This window comes from Magnolia sinica, chromosome 10 (assembly GCF_029962835.1).
Source record: "Magnolia sinica isolate HGM2019 chromosome 10, MsV1, whole genome shotgun sequence".
NCBI lineage: Eukaryota > Viridiplantae > Streptophyta > Magnoliopsida > Magnoliales > Magnoliaceae > Magnolia > Magnolia sinica.
The window spans coordinates 81,111,663-81,131,449 of NC_080582.1; the positions used below are offsets into that span (position 1 = coordinate 81,111,663).

At 40.2% G+C, this 19,787-nt stretch overlaps 2 protein-coding genes across 3 annotated transcripts in view; both read right to left on the reverse strand.

Annotated features, from left to right (window-relative positions):
* Positions 1 to 7,313, reverse strand: part of LOC131217134 (ADP-ribosylation factor 1-like) — a 33,345-nt gene extending 26,032 nt beyond the window's left edge. The window contains exons 1-3 of the mRNA XM_058211909.1: positions 6,948 to 7,313; positions 6,817 to 6,855; positions 6,652 to 6,714 (exon numbers count right to left, since the gene is read on the reverse strand). Coding sequence (XP_058067892.1) covers positions 6,652 to 6,714; positions 6,817 to 6,855; positions 6,948 to 7,050 — 205 coding nt within the window. The 5' untranslated portion in view covers positions 7,051 to 7,313. The remainder of the gene's footprint in view (positions 1 to 6,651; positions 6,715 to 6,816; positions 6,856 to 6,947) is intronic.
* Positions 7,314 to 11,400: 4,087 nt separating this feature from the next.
* Positions 11,401 to 19,122, reverse strand: LOC131217135 (D-3-phosphoglycerate dehydrogenase 3, chloroplastic-like). Of its 2 annotated transcripts, XR_009157206.1 has the most exons (6): positions 17,724 to 19,122; positions 15,863 to 16,239; positions 14,301 to 14,411; positions 14,107 to 14,202; positions 13,061 to 13,824; positions 11,401 to 11,735 (listed from the first exon to the last, which is right to left on the reverse strand). XR_009157206.1 is itself a non-coding variant. In XM_058211910.1 (5 exons), the coding sequence occupies exons 1-5, from the start codon at positions 18,343 to 18,345 to the stop codon at positions 13,153 to 13,155; spliced, it is 1,878 nt and encodes a 625-aa protein (XP_058067893.1). In that variant the 5' UTR covers positions 18,346 to 19,121; the 3' UTR covers positions 12,395 to 13,152. The 2 variants fall into 2 exon arrangements, 1 of the variants encoding a protein (XP_058067893.1); XM_058211910.1 differs by lacking the exon at positions 11,401 to 11,735 and having other exon boundaries at positions 12,395 to 13,824; positions 17,724 to 19,121.
* Between the last annotated feature and the right edge of the window lie 665 nt (positions 19,123 to 19,787).

Genomic DNA, 19,787 nt, shown 5'->3' on the forward strand with positions numbered 1-19,787 from the left:
CTCCCAAACTTTCTCTTTTAGGGGTACGATTGATTTCCACAAGTACGATGATCGATACAAGAATGATGTGTTAGTCCACCACACCCCATCCTCTACCCCGTATCTTCTCGATATAACCTCCCTCCATTTAGCTTCTCCCTTTGACCCAAACCTCCAAACCCATTTTCCCAATAGTGCAAGATTCATCTCCTCTAATTTCCTAAAACCCACACCACCTTGATCTGTCAATTTACACACTTCTTCCCATTTCAACATATGAAACCTATGTTTCTCTCCCTACCCTCCCCACCAATAGAATTGGTCCTCCTTGGTTCATGCCACCTGATGTCTCATGCCTGCTATTTGCCTGGCATGGTGTTGGCTCCGATGATCCTATTCAGCCCCTCTAGCACCTTAATGAGCTTGTTGTCCTTTGGGCATTCTAGAAAGAAAAGAATTCACGTTGTTTTAGAGATCTATCTTCTCCAACTCCTAAGGTGTTTGCTAGAATTCTCGGTGAAGCTTCATATTGGGCTTGCAGCTTTCTCCATCTAGACAGTAGTGTCATTTCCTCTTTTCCGGGTTAGCTTGGGTGTGTTGGCCTTGCTTGGGTTTTTTGAGTTGCACAGTTGGGCTTTCTTGTTATATAACTGGTGTTTCTTTTTCTTTTTCCTTTCTCTTTTTCTTGTATAGTTGTGTCTTGTTTTCCTATATTGTTTTGTTTTCCTTTTTGGGTTGCCCTGACTCCCTTACATAATATTCTCAATCTTAAAATTTTTTTTTTTAAAAAAAAAAAACTAAATAATGTGGGGCCCATTGTGATGTATGTGTCTAATCCATGTAGTCCATCCATTTTACCGGCTCATTTTGGGGCATGAGCCCAAAAATTGGAAGGATCCAAAGCACAAGTGGACCACACCACTTGAAACAGGAGGAATTGAACACCTACTATTGAAAACTTCTTGGGGGCCACAGAAGTTTTAGATGAAGCTAGAATTTGTGTTTTCCCTTCATTCATGTTTGTCTAACCTGATGAACAAGTTGGATGATTGATACATGTCACTGTGGGCCCTAGGAAGGTTTCAGGTTTCAACGGTGGACGTCATTATACACGTTTCCTATGGTGTGGCCCACATGAGCTTATAATCTGCCAAATTTTTGGACTCATGCCCTAAAATGAGTAGGTAAAATAGATGGATGGCATGGACTGGAGATATACATCATAGTGGGACCCACAGTTTCACACATGCAATCCCATCCGATTTTGAAAAAGACGATTTCAAATTTTAAGGTGTAAATACTCGGCGTGCTCTCACTCTTCCAAACAACATAAAGATATCATCATTACTCATTTACCACCATTTAACGTGGTAAAAAAATTTATATATAAAAAATTTAAAAAAAAAAAAAAAAACTCCCCCTTAATGGAACCACAAAACAATTATCATGAACCACGCCAGTAATCATTTGTTAGAAAGACAAACGATTTGAAAGTATATCTAGACCAAAGTGTTACAAACTCGGACTGTTTGGATTGGTGGAAAAAGGGATTCAACTGAGGAAAGAGAACTAACTTCCTCTGATGTAACAATTACCCTCTTTTCAAAAGCCAAAAGGGGTGAGGAAATCGGTTTTCATTTCCTTCAATTTCCTCAAAAAGGGGCCATTTACTTTTCCTCTCTAAAACCTAAGAAATGGAGATTTCCACCCTTTTTGAGAGACAACTCTCACTTTTTTACCGTTGTCCATTCCACATTTCCATTGAAATCATGAATAGCGAAACAAACAAGTTATGTAAGGATTCTTTTCCACAAATTTTCTTTTCTATAGTTTTCCTCGTACGCGACGTTTTCCTTTCCTATCTACTTTTTTGTTTCCACCAATCCAATTCCAAATAGGCCCTTACTTGGAAAGGCTACAAAATCACTTACAAAGGAAGTCGGGTTGATTATGACAATGACAGAGCGTGAGCCAAATAAACTATTGTAGTTTTGATGCAAAAAGAGGTTTATTCTCATTCTAGAGAGTGGAACGATGATACATTGTCGCCAATTTTTTAGAAGCAATCGTGATGAATAATGAATTCCTAAAGAGTTCTTTTTCATTAGGCAACATTACTGAAATTTATTTATTTTTGTTGGATAAATAGTTTCTAGGGATTGTGGAATCCATTGAGAAGGATTTCATCTTGTTTCTTTAGATCAAAATAAAGTCCACACAAACAAGTAGATATATAAGTTATTTATGTATAGAAACCTCCCATTTCAGCCATTTCCGTACAAAATCACTTCCTTATGACTATTCCCAAATAAACGCCTATCTTTTCTGTCATTAGCTGAAGAAAAAAAAAAAAACTTGCCATCACTTCTTTGTTCTTTCTTTTCTTTTTTTCTTTTTCTTTTTTTTTGTTGAGGGATAACCCTTACCATCACTCATCCATACGAACCATAAGGGGGTGTTTGTTTTTCCATTTACCACCATAAATTGTGGTAAATAAGTAATGATGACATCTCCAAGTTGTTTAGAAGAGGGAGCACGTCGAGTATTTATGCCTTGAAATTTGAAATCACCTATTTCGAAATCATATGGGGATTATGTGTGTGAAATTTGTGGGGTCCCACCATGATGTATGCGTCTAATCCACACCATCCGTCCATTTTACAAGATTATTTTAGGCCATGAGCCAAAAAATGGGCAGATTATAAGCTCATGTGCACCACACCATAGGAAACAACGTGTATGATGACGACCACCGTTGAGACCTGAATCCTTCCTAGGGCCCACAGTGGCGTGTATCAAGTGACATGTATCAGTCGTCTAACCTGTGTTTATAAGGTCAGACAAACATGGACGAAGCGAAAACACAAATATCAACTTCATCTAAAACTTATGGGGCCCCTAAGAAGTTTTCAATGGTAGGTGTTCAACTCCCTCTGTTTCAAGTGGTGTGGTACACTTGCATTTTGGATCCTTCTCAGTTTTTGGGCTCATGCCCTAAAATAAGCTGGTAAAACGGATGGATAGCATGGATCAAACATCATGTTGGCCCCCATAGATTTTAATTCTTCCTCCTCGGCATTGGTGTCAAAACAAATCAAACAACTGTAGATGTCAACGTCCTGGGGGCAGCTGGCATGAATTCCTTACGTAAATAATAATTACTTATTTACCACCATTTACAGGGGTAAACGGAAAAACAAACAGCACCTAAGCATATTTTATAACTGCAGAAATGCAATTAATGTATTTACTAATCCTTTTACACATTTTACCTTACTTTTACCTAACTAATTGCATAACCACAAGTTGCAACATGCTTGCATGGGAACCATGACACTTACCGTTTATGGCAAGTGCAAATATGTCAACGTAAATTGGTGACTATCATAACCTTGGGACCAGTAACTTCAGATTCCTCCAAGCTTGAACGCTTTACCGAACAATCACATGCTTCTTTAGGAAGCTTTCTCAGATATTTGACAAGACTTGGAACAAGAGTGAATGTCCAGCCTTTTGTCTTTCTCCTCCCTGACGCCATATTATTCATCAGCTTAACTCTTATTGTGTTCATAGTATCCACTACTGGTAATGATAGTGGCTCAAATATGTAGCTGCTGAAAGAATCTGTTTTCCATTACATGATCAACTTTCAAACCCTCGTGAAAAAAATGTTTATCTCCAATTTGTTGGTTCTACCTTGGTTATCCGTTTGTGCACAATTTCAAACTATTTTTTGCAGTCCAAGACTGCTAAAAAGTGAAATCAATGTAAGAAAGTGCCAAAACATATCCTTGAAGAACTTTCCTTGGAACTCCTTTTGAAAGTTCTTCCATATCTGAATTATAGAAGTCCCATCATCTTGCTGCACCATCACATGAATCCTCCATGCACAATCAGCTCCCTTACACGTCGTTGTGATATGCTTCCTATCATTCTTCTTGTAAAACACTTCAACCCTTGAACAACCTAGTAATGTTGAAGTGCAGCATGAAATACGTAAACATCATAAACACTAGCTAAATATACAAAGTTGGTTTCTCACTATCAAAATAAACACCCTCCTCATTTAATACACCGCTTTTGCATCACTAAGACCATGATCACTTTCTTTGTCATTATCTAACAAACTTTGCATGGACATAAGATCCGATGGTTCTTCATAAGTCACAAGCTTTTGACATCGTTTTCATCATCACCAACATTGTAATCACCGGGTACATTGATCACATATGGCCTAAGTTTGTTATCTTCAGCTTGTGAAGTTCTAACATCGTCAACATTTCCTCATTATTACACACTTTTAAATATTACTTCCAAAATCTGCACAAGGAATCTTGTACCTAACAATGGTACAGTAATCGTTTGGACAGCCAACCACGTCCCTCAAAGCACTGATCAATGCAATATATGATGTTCAACCATAGTCTACTCAAAATGTTCTGACCTACCACCAATTGACCATTCAACACATCCCTCACAGTTTTATTGGATGCATCAACAATAAAGTTTCCTCCGCTATAAATATTTATCTGGATTTTTTTAAGGGCAACCTTTATCTGGATATGATCATCAGATGACACCATTATTCTTTCACCTAAACAATGGGCATGCACCCTATCAAACAACTCTCACTACTCATCAAACATCCTTTATCTATTTTGAGTTCCACCATCAACTCTATCCAAGTTCCACCAGCCACCATCTAAAGTATGGATTAGTTTCAATTTTTAATGCCCATTCAGTAATGTATCATGTACTTTTGTTCTTACACAATTAGATAAGAGCAAAGAAATTCAGCAACATCTCCCCTTAATTCTCCAATGAAAAATTCTCTATTTATATCTTGCCATCCAAATAAACCGTTGTTCATAGAGGAGGCATGCAATCAGTAAAATACCATATATCCAAAGAATAAATGGGATGATGATGCAGGACAATTAACCACTTGCTCTAAAAGCTCGAACTGTTAGAGTATGGCGAATTAATCCCTTTATCTCATAGCCCAGGCCTCACATCTCATGGGTTTTAGGACCTCGGCCGAACCCCTTTCGTGGGCCCCAAATCACATGGGCAGACTTCCAAAATCTGCACAAGGGATCTTGTACCTAACAATGGTACAGTAATCCTTTGGACAGTCAACCACGTCCCTCAAAGCACTGATCAATGCAATATATGATGTTCAACCATAGTCTACTCAAAATGTTCTGACCTACCACCAATTGACCATTCAACACATCCCTCACAGTTTTATTGGATGCATCAACAATAAAGTTTCCTCCGCTATAAATATTTATCTGGATTTTTTTAAGGGCAACCTTTATCTGGATATGATCATCAGATGACACCATTATTCAAGTCATCGTTTGGCCGTCACTCTTGAAACTTGCCAAGTGACACCGTTATTCGGGTCATCATCTGGGCATTTACTTTTAGAACACATCGGATGGCTCCATTATTCAAGCCATTGTCCGCCGTTCACTTATATAGTGGGTTCTACTCACAATTGTCAGTTCTCGAACACGAGACCTCCTCCGTGGGCCACACCCACCCCGACTGTGCCCTTGCATCCCACAAGCAACCCCACTTGAGCCCAGTGTGAAAATGCCCCTACATTAGATGATGCGTTGAATCTCAAATCACATCTAAATTTGCATAGAAAATACATCCGTACATGTCATACTATCAAACTATCCAGAAATAGGACAATTTAAGAATCCACATAAAAGCATTTTCAATACATAAAAAGAATCTTGTCTCCACAATACACACATCCACAACCTAGAGAGCAGGTACATGGTACACCAAGTTGACTCCTCCCCACATCCAAATTCAATTATGTATCCAAACATGGCAATATTTTATTTTTATCACACCTAAGTTCGTGTTGTGGAATGCCCAAAAGGACATGGGTGGAGGTAGTAGGAACATATTTGATGACTTTTTCTTCTTCTTTTTTCTTTCTTTTTTTTTTTTCTTTTTTTTTTTTGAAAGGTAAGATCATATTTGATGACCTATGGTCCTTGATAGAGTAGAATGTAGGATTCGTGTATCTGATCCCAATTAGTTGGGATAAGGTTTAGATGATGATGATTATCTAAATTCATGTAGTTGTAATCAAACAACAACTGGAGTGCAATTGAGACTATTGCGAAAATGGGAAGTCCAGATTGACTTAAACTAACAAAGTAATAAATTTGTAGAATAGCTAAAAGCCCAGTGAGAATCACAATTGCATAAAATCATATCAATGTTCTCTCTCACATTGATATCCTTGTTTCACATTCAAATCTTGATTCGATCACTAGAGAACCACAACAAACAAAACTGGCATCACGATTTCACAAACTCTAAGTGTGCATTTGGAATGTCGGATGCACTATTGAATTGAATTACAGCTATCGGTCTCATGAAGTCAAGATAACCCAAATTGTAACTTCCTAACATAACATTCACATTGAGCTCCTGGGCTCAAATCACATAAATTTTCAAGTTGAGTTACTCTCTCACCATAAAAACTAGGAAACATTTTGTTTCATTTTAGTTTGTCGCGATTAAACTGTAAATTCGCAACTCAATTCAATTGCACATCCAAACACAACTGAAGTATCGCAAGTATCTAATACTTGCAATTGAATCGGATGCAAAACAAATAATGGTCTGAAGTAGACATACCCAAATCCCATACTTGAAACTTGATATTGTTATACTGCACCGTCTCGACGTTAAACCCAATAGCTGCAAAGACAAAAGGATCAAAATTTTAAAAATAAAAACAAAAATTGAAAATTGAAAAGCAAGAAAGTACGAATCGTGAAGATCGAGAAATCGAAAACCCACTTGGAATTGTGGAGACAACCTCTCCCATCTGAAGCCGATCTGAACGAGACTGAATTAAGCCCACAAATCCCAAATGCTCGAGAACCCAAATATCCAAAAAGAAAAACAGACACTATGGGTGAAAAGGATACAAAGAATAGTAGTTTTTCCAGCATTGTCGAGGCCAAGAACGAGGATTCGGGCTTCCCGGTTGCCGAAGATAGATGAGAGCATTTTCGTGAAGAGGATGCCCATGGTTGGAGAAATCTCTTAGAGCATCAATTGAGCAGATCCAACGGCTGAGATTCGTCAAGAGAAGAGGAGGGTCTTTAGAGATCTGCAGAGCAGATCCCACTCTAATCCCTGTAGGGAAAAGCAGACAGAGAGAGAGAGAGGTCTTAGACTCTTGAAAGAGTTGAAGGGTACTTCGGGAAAGTTAGCTTGATATCATTGATTCTGTATGAATGGGAGAAAAAGGAAGGAAACGCTAGCTTGAATTGAGAGAGAGAGAGAGAGAGAGAGGAGAGAGAGGGTGTTCATGGACCGGTTTGGGTGGACCGGATTTCAGTGGACCGTTCCAGGTGGAGGCCACGCGATTTGCCTGTAAACCGGAGTTAGAGGAATCTCCCGTAACCCCAAACTCTGTGGGGCCCATACGTGATGATTGTATTATATCCAGACCGTTCATCTGTTTCATCAGATCATTTTAGTTAGATAAGCATGCGGTATTCGTTTGTAAGACGACCAAAGACGTTATATTGGGTTTTATGAAAGAATATGCGTTCCACCGATGGCTACTTCAGTAGATTGTTACACTCGGTCATGATTCCAACACGAGGACGCCAATTGCCCGTGGCATCCGCACACTGGAAGTTCTTGTGGTCCGAAGCTACGTGGGCTCAGAAATTCGTCCATTAGTATCTCAAACTCACAACTAGGTGTGTACACCTAGTTGAACCAAGTCTAGCTCGCCTTAGCTCAACTGGGCTCGGCTACTAGCTAACCTCAGCTCGAACTTGGCTCCATCCTTTAGCTTAATTGGCCAGCTCAACTCGATTCAATCAGCTTGGGCTAATTCAAGCCAAGATCAAGCCGATTTCACTTATGCAGCATTTTCATAAACACGTGAATTACACTTTTAAAATCCTTTAAAATATTAATGTTTTACATATATTAGTAGTTGTTTTATAGGTATTTTATCAAATACTTTTTAAGCAACCTAAAAATTAAGTATTAAAAAAAATATATATTTGTTTCATATACGTACCTTCCTTGCCACCAACCATACCTCATTTCATCAAACACTTGGTAAGCAACATCAATATCAAAGAAACCGAGTCACCAAACTAGTTCGATTCGAGTTCGATTCGAGTTGGGTTCGATCCGAGTTGAGTCAAGCTGGGGTAGCTCGAACTCGGCTCGAACTCATTTTCAAGCTCAAAAAATCAGCTTGATTCGGCTCGGACTTAGCTTCGGACCAAGTCGAATCGAGCTTTTTCGAGTCGAGTCGAGCGAGCTAACCAAGCTAGCTTAGTTTGTGTACACCTCTACTCACAACTTGACGAGATAAAAAATCACGCTGATCCACACCGCAGGAAGAGTGGGGATTGAATTTCCACCATTGAAAAGTTTGTGGGGGCCACGGAAATTTTCTATCAGTGGTGTCTAAAATTTAACTCAATGATATTAGCCTTATGAAGGGTTTGGATGACATATATGTTAGATATGGGCATGTGGGGCTTACTTGTATACCTTCAATTTTCTCATCCAAACTATCCTAATCCTTCTAATCAGTTGCCAGGATAACATGTATTAATGGTGATAATGAAGCTGGCTAATTTATTTTTTTTATAACAATTTAGACATACTTAATACATGGAGATTAAACTTAATTACATGAATAACTTTTTGAGATCCTCAAGATGTCATTCAATAGTTTGAAATTTAATATTATCATATATTGACTTTTTGAGATCTTCAAGATATCATTCAATAGTTTGAAATTTAATATTATCATATATTGCTAGGACGTATTTTTAATATTCTTGGACTATTAAAAATTAGTAGCTTAAAGTTCTCCATGGCGTGATAAATAATGTTCTCTCAAAATTCCACTTGATTTCTAGGTATGAATCCTTATATGTTATCCAAACTATGAAAGTGCATGTGTAGCTACTCAAAAACAAAAACTCTACAATGTGATGAAAGATGTACAGGCACTTTGAAATTTTATTTAGAAATTACATGTAGCATACAAGAGCTAAAATGTTAAAACCCTAGGTCCCAAATTTATATGTATCTTTAACCAAATACCACACTTAGTTGGTCATCTAATTGTTGGATTTATGAATATTTATTGGATGGATAAAAATGAAAAGTATCTAATGGTTTCATTTTCACAAAGAAGTGTCCATGAATCAGAGTTTAGGATTGCTTAACCAATCAAAATGAAATTTATCTAATGGTCACATTTCCATAAAGAAGTGTCCATAAATCAGAGGTTAGGATTGCTTAAACAATCTGATTTTTGGAATACAGCGTAGCTTTAGTGGGTTCCAATGATTTTAGTCCGCTTAACTCGAGTCAGTAGACAATGTGTACAGTTTTTCAGAGCCTGTGTATAAAGCATCATGTTCTTACAGAGTATCAAAGAATTCCCCTTCCCCTACGTTGCCGTTTCCGCCCCCTATTAAGAAAAGCCAACGTGAGTTCTTCAGACGGCGGGAGCAATGCTGACCTGTGAGTGCACTATTTTGGGTGGTAGTGGACCATTACTGATCCAGATTAATTTATTTGTGGGCTCAAATGGGCCACCTGACTAACAAAGACAAGTGGATTGGAGGGTCTACTGCAGATTGCATGTGGCCCAGATATAACCATGATCAGCGAAATAATGCCGTACAAGCAAATTGGAAGGTAGGAGTACCGTCCATTTTGGAAGGCCTTATTTGAATGCTTGTGATCATTCATCAATAACTAAGAAATGGATGGCCTATATTATACTAGAAAAGTTCTAGTCATGGTTCACCATCTGAAGCAACCTTTGATTTCCCATAAATCTCCAAATAATGTAATTGATGCTAACCATCTAAACAATGGCTTGAAAAATTGACAGGTCATCGTATTAGAACCATCATCAGTTTGAACCTTATACTGTTTGGGTCCACCTTTGATTGCCCATCCCTTTTATAATCACTCAGATTGAACAATCAAAGCCATCCAATCAATAGATTGAAAATAGACTTTGCAGCAAGTTGGAAAATCATTCATCATCTCCCTATGGGCAGGTTTATGCCAGCAAATAAGTTACTTTTTCTAATTACAACAATAGATAAGTTACTTATTGAGGTAAGTTTGGTTTCTGATCAATTATAAGTAACTTTTTTACTTAAAGTTAATGACTTCGGCTTAATAAGTAGAAACCAAGGTAAGTTACTTGAAGCATAAGTAACTTAAGTAGCTTAAGATCCAAATGCCTCCTTAAAATTAGTAAGTCACTTCAGTTTAATAAGTAGAAATCAAGATAAGCTACTTAAGGCACAAGTAGCTTATCTTAAGTAACTTAAGATCCAATCGCCCCTAAGAGATGGCACTTTTTTTTTTGGTCCCACTCTTAAAGTGACCAAACACTCCCTAAGCGCCTATTTGGATATGCAATATTCAAATGGATTTTAATCGGTTCCGTCGGCAGTTTAGAACAGGAAAAGGTCTCCACATCAGCATCCTATTGAGGAAAGAAGCCCTATAAAACTCAATCTAATTCATTGTACACTGAGTTTGGGGGCTTCTTCAGCAACAAAGCTGACATGGAGCCCCTTTTGGCTCAAGAAGAAAACAATCCAAACTCATTTTTCTTTTCTTTTTCACACAAATAGGGCTGAAGTGTAACAGCCAGTTTAATCCCATGCCAAACAATGAAAAGGAAAAGAATTTTTCTTTGATGTGACATTTTGTGTTGTTTGGATGGCAACAAGCAGGATTCCACTAAGCAATCATTACAATTTTTCATAACTTATGTTCTTAAGAAAAGAAGCTAGGAAAGTGTTGTAAGAGGAATATAAATTTCCACTTGCCATTTAAACAAGAACTCAAAAATGAAATTAACAGTGGATAACTTGAAAAGGAGAGGCTTTGTGTTGCCAAATGTCTGCCTCCTCTGTCTTCATCAGGAAGAATCGATGGACCATCTCTTTATTCACTACAAATTTTCCTCTGATCTGTGGTGGAGTGTGTTGCGCTTAGTGGGTGTCTCTTGGTCCAAGCCCTCCTCTCTGGATGACCTATTTTGTTGCCGGCATGGGGAGTCGGGAGGTGCATTATGAAAAAGAAAGTGGCGGTCTATCTTCTTTGCAGTTCTCAGTAGTGTGGGTTGAACACAATAATCCCCTGCTTCTTTTGTGCTGTTTTGTTTTGCTTCTGTAACCTTGCCATTTCGGCTCCTTAATAAAATTTCTTAACTCTAAAAATAAAAAAATTCATGTTTCAATAATTCTCATGAAAATCATGGGATAATTAGTCTTTCCCCTTCTTTTGCCTTGGATTCCGCATATCCAAACATGCCCCAGGGTAACTCATGATAGGTAGGTGGGGTGGGGTGGGGTGGGGTGGGGCTATCAGAGCGCCCTGTGCAGGTTGCATGCACTAGATTCTAATGTTAATTCTACACCATTTAAAAAATGGTGGTGACTCTTTCGAACATACACATGGCATGGTTGAACAACGGTCCGGATAGCCCAAATTGCTGACCCAGCTGTGAATAAAGCATAATAGAAAAACTGCACTGAGAAGATAATATTAGCCATCTGATTTTTTTCCCTTTAAAGTTGGGCCACTCGCAACTTTACTTTTAATCGTCCATTTTGGGGCCACCTTGTCGGCAAAAGTCATGCTTACTATATATCCGAGCCAGTTATGCTAGTGCAGTCTTATTGCCCGACATCCTAAAAAATCAAATAATATTGTTAACAAGGACAATAATAATAAATAATAATGAAAAGTAATGGCGACGAAGACAATGATGGAGAAGACAATGATGATAGAGGAATGATCCCATGCTCTTGGAAAATTTTTTAAGTTATAATGCTCCTAGTTGCATTGAGACACTTGGGCAGTCCATTTGCCCGATCTGTACTGTCCTTTACATCCATCAGATTTTCCATACATCACACCAATCAGACAATTTTAACCATCTGATCAGTAACCTATAAAATGGCAGTCAATATCATTTGTGGAAAAAATAGGACCAATCAATGATTTGAGGCATCTATCTGGTGAGCCCATCATGGATTGCTAATAGTGAATAATCACTTTTATCAGGCAATCGTAACCATCTGATCCATCACAAGAAAAAAAAAATTGCTATAAAAGAGAAGGCCAACTTACTGACAGATCGGATCAGCCAATCAGTGTGAATTTTGCATGGAAATCTATGAAATATGTCATGGACTTAATGGACAGTCCAGATTGGTCAATTGCACTGTCCAACTATTCTCATTCAACTAGGATCGCATGGCATCAATTCTCACAACAGTAATAAATTCTAATGGATCAAAACTAGAGATTCCCTCCTGCTAAAGTTTCATAAATAAGAACAGATCAGTGATCATGAACAGCCAAATAATTTTATTGGAAAAATGAAAAGTATTACATCAAAGAATAATTAATTGTGGTAGTTTAGCAGTGAAATCGAGCATTCCAGGAGAGAATTAGAAGCTTCAACAATCCACTACATACTCAGAGATAGGATCAACCCCAATACGCAGAACCGCCAACCATGTAGATCAAAACTGACTGTGTCTAGCTTCTGCCATGTAGCATTGACAAAAGGAACACAGCAAGAACACTAGGTAAGAGATGCTAATTGTTATGGAGATCCGCAACGCAGATGTCAGCATGCCATGCTTGTGTGAGATCCGAGCCCTTAATGAGGTGGGGGCCACCAAGAACATTCCCTGTCCCAAAAACGCATACGGTCGACTTGCTAGGTGAGGCATACATGGAGGGGAAATGGACAAGTGGAAAAGGACCAGCATTTTGATATTCAACATATGCATGGTCACCAGTTGGATTTTTGGTCCATGACATGTTCACAGTGGGCCCACCTGATGAATGACCCATATCATGTACATGGGTGACATGTTGGCACATGCACTGCAAATCTCCTCATCAATCTGTTTTTAATCGAATCTCCTGTGGCATTTCTCCAGCAGGTAATATTAGGCCAAAAACCTCAAACAGCAAGAATAAGGAAAGACAGGAGAGCTACCTTAGCAGCAGCTATTGCAACTCCCCCCATGTAAAACCTGATCTTCGAAAGAATGAAAATGAGAATCCTTAGGTGACTGATTCTCCTACTCTCTATAGCTTGAGGAACACAAACTCTTCAACAGATGGTACATCGCCAATCTTCTTGAGAGTCTCCTTATTTGGTTCCTCATCCACACCAATCGCCATGATGGCATGCTTCCTCGGTGCTATCCTGCCTACACTCATGAAGCTCACATTCACATTTTGATCAGCTAGGATGTTTCCTACCCGCCCAATCAGACCAGGCTGGTCCACTTGCCTGCAGAGTATCAAATTCCCTTCAAGGCTCACATCTACACTGAAAGATCCCACACGGGTCAGGTGGGGCACCCCGTCCCTCACCCTGCCCTCCACTCTAATCTCACCTGACTCTGATAAGGCACTAGCGAACCTCGACTTCACATCGCTTATGTGGACCCAGATTGAATCAAGGGGGAACTCTGTTGGCCCATCAAGGACAACCCGTTCCTCGCTGATCCGGAGGCCTCTCTGCTTGGCTGTGAAATCGGCATTGACCAGGTTGACAAACATGCTGGAAATCGGCTCTATGATGCCTTTCGTGATCATGGCTCGGAGAAGCCTCGTGTCCAGGTCATCTGGATCTCGAGCTGATGTGTACACTACCTTGACTGACTTAATGCCGCTCCCTCCGGCCACCAACTGTACAGCCAGCCTGGCCAGCTTCTCTGCCATCATAACATAAGGTTCCAGCTCAGACAAAACCTGCAAAGAAGAAATAGCTCATGTGTGTAAACAGTGATCATCATCCTGGAACTGAATGTGCAGATGGTCTGGACTAAATGTCCGGGCAGTCATCAGATTAGGTGGGCCACACATGCATGAGACCAGAACACCATCTGACAGAAACTGCCAATTATCCACGTGTGACCTACCTGATGAGTGGCCCGGACTGATTTTTGAGGCAGGGCATCTACAGAGTGTGGGGCCCATCAGATACTAAAGATGAGGGCTTAGTGTAACTGCAGATTATTATTTTTAATTTACCTCAGAAGGAACCATGGGGGCATTCACAGCAGTTGCAGCAAGTTCTCCTTGCAATGCTCCGATAACAGCCTCTGCTATTTCGATGGCTACACCTTCCTGAAAATTATCAAGACAGTGCATTGATGGTGGAGGTAGCATGGAGTAGAGCAATGAAAACAAATACAGAAGAATTAGGGCAGGAGGTAGAAGCAGACCTGAGCTTCCGTCGTGCTCGCTCCAAGGTGTGGCGTAACAATGACATTTGCGTGCTGTATTAATTTGCTGTCTTTAGATGGAGGCTCTTCTGTGAAAACATCAAGTGCCGCCTGTTCCGAATCATAACATAAATCTGTATTATACTTGTGACTTCCTTTGTGTAATGCACTAGTTGAGTTTCCAAAAACTTGGAACTTTGAAGTAACAAAAATGACCATAAGAACTTGTCAAGCAAAGGGTAGCCTATGATTCTCATTTCATGGTGTAGAGTGAACAGAAGCCATTTGGATGTAATTTTAATCACCATTTGATCAGCAACCAACCAGTTCAAAAAATTTAGAAATTCTCAAACGTAGCCCAAATCCATATATGAGCTTTGGTTGTTTAAAACATCTTTGTAGCTGACGAATGGGAAGATTCTATGATTTCAATTAAAGATATAACAGTAAGCATTCACGTGGACACTATGGAAGCGTACATACAGCAAGATAACAGAGGATGCAAGTATATGATATTTTTTGCAGGCATGGTCGCATGCACGTTGCATCTGAGATTTGTACGCATCTCTTCTACGGATGTACATCAAATGCACATGAAAGGTAGATGAGCAAGTTAGATTGCATGATTGCATCTCACATGTGCACATTGTTTTAACTAAGAGCAGTGTTTTGAATAGCACCCGTAGCATAACTACAACGCTATGTAGCATTAGCAAATAGCGTAAATCCCCTGTGGCATGCTGTACAGGATCATAGCGCATGTAGCATTGAGTGTACGCATAGTATTTGTAGTGTACACGTAGCATATGTAGCGTACGCTACTTTTTTATAAATGATAATTGTATTTTGTATTTTGTATTTTATACTTAATATTCTCAACCTATGGGATTTTAATTTCTTTTCATACTTGTGACTTGTGCCTTCAACTAGACATTATTAATTAAAGTGGTTTGCTTAGAAAGTGGTTGATGTGATAATGATTTGATTTGGCTTATATATGTAGATTGGCTTTTGATAAATGATAATAAATAATGAACATGCTTATACTTGAAAAAATGAATCATGCCATCATGGCACACATGTGCAAGATATATTCTTTTCATCAGATGGGCCCATTATATATGCATCATTGCCCAAAAATCAGGCTGGTGAGCTGACTAGTTAGTCCATACTTGGACATTGAATGTGCACTGTGGATGGACTTTTTTGGCTGTCCATGTTCTGGAACATGTTTGCCCCACCTAATGAGCAAACCAGCATATTTTTGGGCCTGCAGCATGTGGTGACCACCAGACCCATGTTGCTTGGCACCTATGCTTCCCTGTAAGGGTACCGTTACAGAGTGTAGGGTACTGATATGGCTAAGAGTATTTGCAACATGCTACTCATATTTATTTTTATGATTTTAACTAAAACCATTTAACTCTTTCTATTATTTTTGTAGTTAGAACAGGTATTGCTCTTTCTAGTAAGTAAAAATGCTCTAGTAGCAGGGTTCTTTAATACACATCATGAAGCTAAACAAGACGTTTTAGGATTCTAGCAAAGCAGCCAAATGATACCTGAGCAACAGTTCCATTATCGAGTGCTCTCACCAAAGCATCTTCATCTATAACTCCACCCCGAGCAACATTAATAATCCTTACTCCTTTCTTCATCTTTGCAAAAGATTCATCGTTGAGGATCTTCGATGTGGCAGGGGTGAGGGGCATGTGGAGTGAGATGAAATCAGCAACAGTTATGGCCTCGTCAAAGGACACTAGCTTTGCACCAATAGCCCTTGCTTTATCAGCTGGGGCATATGGATCATGTGCCACAACATGCATCCCCAGGCCTTTCGCACGTCTAGCAACTTCGGATCCAACTTTTCCAAACCCCATCACTGCCAATGTCTTCCCAACCAGAGAGACACCAATGTACTTGTTTCTTTGCCACTTCCCTATAGAATTTATAGATTCGTAGACATATCCAGAGACAGTTAGAAAGTATGACCAGAAAGACATTCTTCGAAAATCACATGGGATCAGAAGCAAAGAAAGAAACATCACCAATCAAAAGGGCTTTCTAAAAATGTTGTTGTGAATGAGGAGTGAGTTTCACATAAAATGGAAGATAGCCAGCAAAGACCCAAAAGTGCAATTCACATGCGGCAATTTTCCCAGATTTAAACAGTCAATTGAAGCATTATGGCTGTAATATACATATATAATACATTGTAAAGTTTCTGTTAGAAAAATTATAGTGATAGAATTTTTCTTTTAGGGCACAGTTGGTTGTATGAATATCATGAAATTTCACAATTAATAAATCTAATCTTGGGCAAATTTCAGTATATTTCATGAGATTTGGTGCAACCAAACACACCCTCAATCATATTAACCAGTGATGTGCATCATAATACAGCTGTCATGGGTTGTACTGAATCATTACTCTACCAATAATTCTTCAAGAAAATTTTATCTTTATTCTAACATGTCTGCTAATTTTGGAGTGGGAAAAGGCGTAGATCAACCTAGTAGAGAACCACACATTCAACTTCAAAATTCAAGCAACAAATCAGTCCCCATTTTTCTCCTTTGAAAGCAAGCACATAGCACCAAGGAAGAACACAGAAACGATAATGCAGAATTAGTAAGCAGCATCAATCGATGGCGAGCTAAACATGATTTCTCCCTTGGGGAATTATATGATGCTTGAACACAAGCAATGGCCTTTTTGGCTCAACCAACATTGATGTAGGTGGTCCCACCTTTTGGTAATCCTAAGCTGTTCATCTGATGGGCCTTGCCCCAGAATCCTCTTTCAAGAGAGCCCAACCTTCAGTTCTGATTGATGGCTCGCAAGTGGACCATTAGAGAAAACAGTCCACATGCTACATTGAATTTATCGGACAGTTAGGAACCCCTGTCAGAGATATTTTTGCAGTGTCTCCCATCCATGATGACCCAGGAATGAATAGCCTGGATTACCAAAAGGTGGGCCCCACATGTACAGATCAGTAGGGTGGGCAAATTGCTCAATTATCGCATATTGGGAAATCGACAGATGTTCATGTGTGCATGAGATCTGGGCCGTTCATCAGGCAGGCTCCCCAGCCAAAACCAAAAGGGACAGTCTGCTATCAGGCAGGCCCGCCATTAGTACTGAATGTGGACAGTTTTCAATTAATATTGACCCATCAATTTTCATTGTAGCCCACTGGACGAATCACCCTATTAATGGCCATTACATGTTAACATGGGCCCACCTGATGAACATCCAGGATTCGCATGTCTGCTGTTCTTCACTTGTACCAAAGAGCATTCTCAATCCTCATCAGCCCAAAATCTTTACCAGGCTCTTCTACATTTCATCTTCTCTCCATCATAACCAATCTAAAATTGCACTTCAACAGTCTAAAAGAGAGAGAGAGAGAGCATTCACCAGATTTCATCGATGCATCCGCCTGTGCGACATTCCGCGCCATCGCCACAAGCAGAGCAATCCCATGCTCGGCAGCTGCGACCGTATTCGCTGTAGGCGCATTCACCACAAGACACCCATGCTCCGTCGCCGCCTGGAGATCGACGTTGTCGATCCCAACACCTGCCCTCCCAACAACCTTGAGCCGGCCCCTCGAAGCCTCGAACACCTCCCTCGTCACCTTCGTCCCACTCCGCACAATCAACGCGTCGCATTCCGAGATCTTCGCGCAGAGCTCCTGTTGGGAGAGGTTGTAGGAGCAATCGACGTTGGAGAACGCCCGGAGGAGATCGAGGCCGGCCTCACCGAGCTTCTCCGAGATGAGGACGGTTGGTCTGGGGTCGGAACCGACGGCTAGGATCGAGAGATGGGTGCGGGGGGAGAGGGAAGGGATCGGAGGGAAGGGGAGTTTGAGGGAACGGCCGAGGAAGGGAGAGAGGGGGAGATGGCAGGAGAGGGAGGACGGGATGGACGGTGGGGATTTGTAGATGGGGAAGGTGATCGACGGTTGAGATTTGCGGAGAGGAAGGAGAGAAGAGAGAGAGGGATGAGAGAGAGTGGGTTTTGCCGACACAGAAGCCATCGGGAGGATTGAATTCTCTGTATTTTTCTTCTTTCGCGAGAGAGAAGCGATTTTGAGTGGGAGATTTTGGAAGGAGAAGAGCTTTGATACTCTGGCTGACGGTGATGGATGATACTCAGGCACTTAGAAATTGCATACTTGGCTAGAACTAAGTAGTTTAATTGTCGAAATCATAGTTTCTAGTTTATATGTATCATGAAACAAAACTTTAAATATTTTCCACATTATTTAAGTATATCGAATTGGTGGCCATTTATTGGACGGCTGAGAATGAAGAATATCCAATGGTTGTATTACCAGAGGTTAGAATTGTTCAACTAATTTGAAAATATGATCTTAAATATAGACAGTTGATTACACAATGTAGTCGGTTTAATTTTAGTTCATGTATTCCACGTGTACATTTTTTGAGTGCCTGCGTATCAAGCGTCATGCGCTGCGTCGCTGCCCGAGTATCAATCATGTAACTCCCGCCAGCTCTCCATGGGACAATACGCGCGCAGGATTTTTTTCATGGACTCTTATTTCCCACGTGTCGATATGTCACGCATGTGTGAGATCCATGCCGTTCATCAGGATGAATTCCTCTGCGTAGGTGTTATGACTCAAAATATATGCTGGCCTGCCTCATATTTCGTGCCATAAATGTATTTTGAACGTCAACCATTGTTCAAAATTGTCCAACCGTCCCTCTTTTGCACGTGTTGAGCTGACTTAAAGCTGGACTAGAATCGATAATTTTCAGGCCAAGGGCATATAAAAAGTAGGCTGCTCGAAGAATCGCACATGGGTGCCGATTTGTTGCGAGCTCAAGGACTGCTGAGTAAAGTGCACCATGTTGGCATTTGCCTCTCAGATACTAGCACATGGACGCAAGCCACACTCGTAACAAAGAAATGAACGGCTAAGATAAATTCAGTTCCACAGCTAGGATCTCCCACATTTCCCGCAACATTGGCCCACCGGATGAACGGATAAAATCTTATGAATACATGACACACTTCCACGTGTAGCGACTCGCCAGCAGCTATAGCCGGGTCCGAAATACACGGAACTGGACTCGCGCGGGAGTTTGACGGGTTTCTGTTAAGGGGAGTTATTTGATACTCCGCGAGTGTATCATCGTTGATACGCAGGCACGTGGAATATATTGTCCTTAAGTTATATTCGGAAATTTAGATTGGCCGAACCATCCCAAACTCTGATTCGTGGACACTTGTTTTTTTGAATTATGACCATTGGATACCGTCCAATGAATCTTCATCAATATAATAGTTAGGCTGCGCATCATCCATCACAGCCAGAGAATCAAAAGTATTGCTTCTGTTACAGGCTAACGGCCGGAATAATCGGAAGATGATCATGTCTCCACGTGGCAAGGGGTGCACCAATCCGGGCCATCCATTTACTGGGCCAGAAAATCAGAACTATTTGACAGCCCA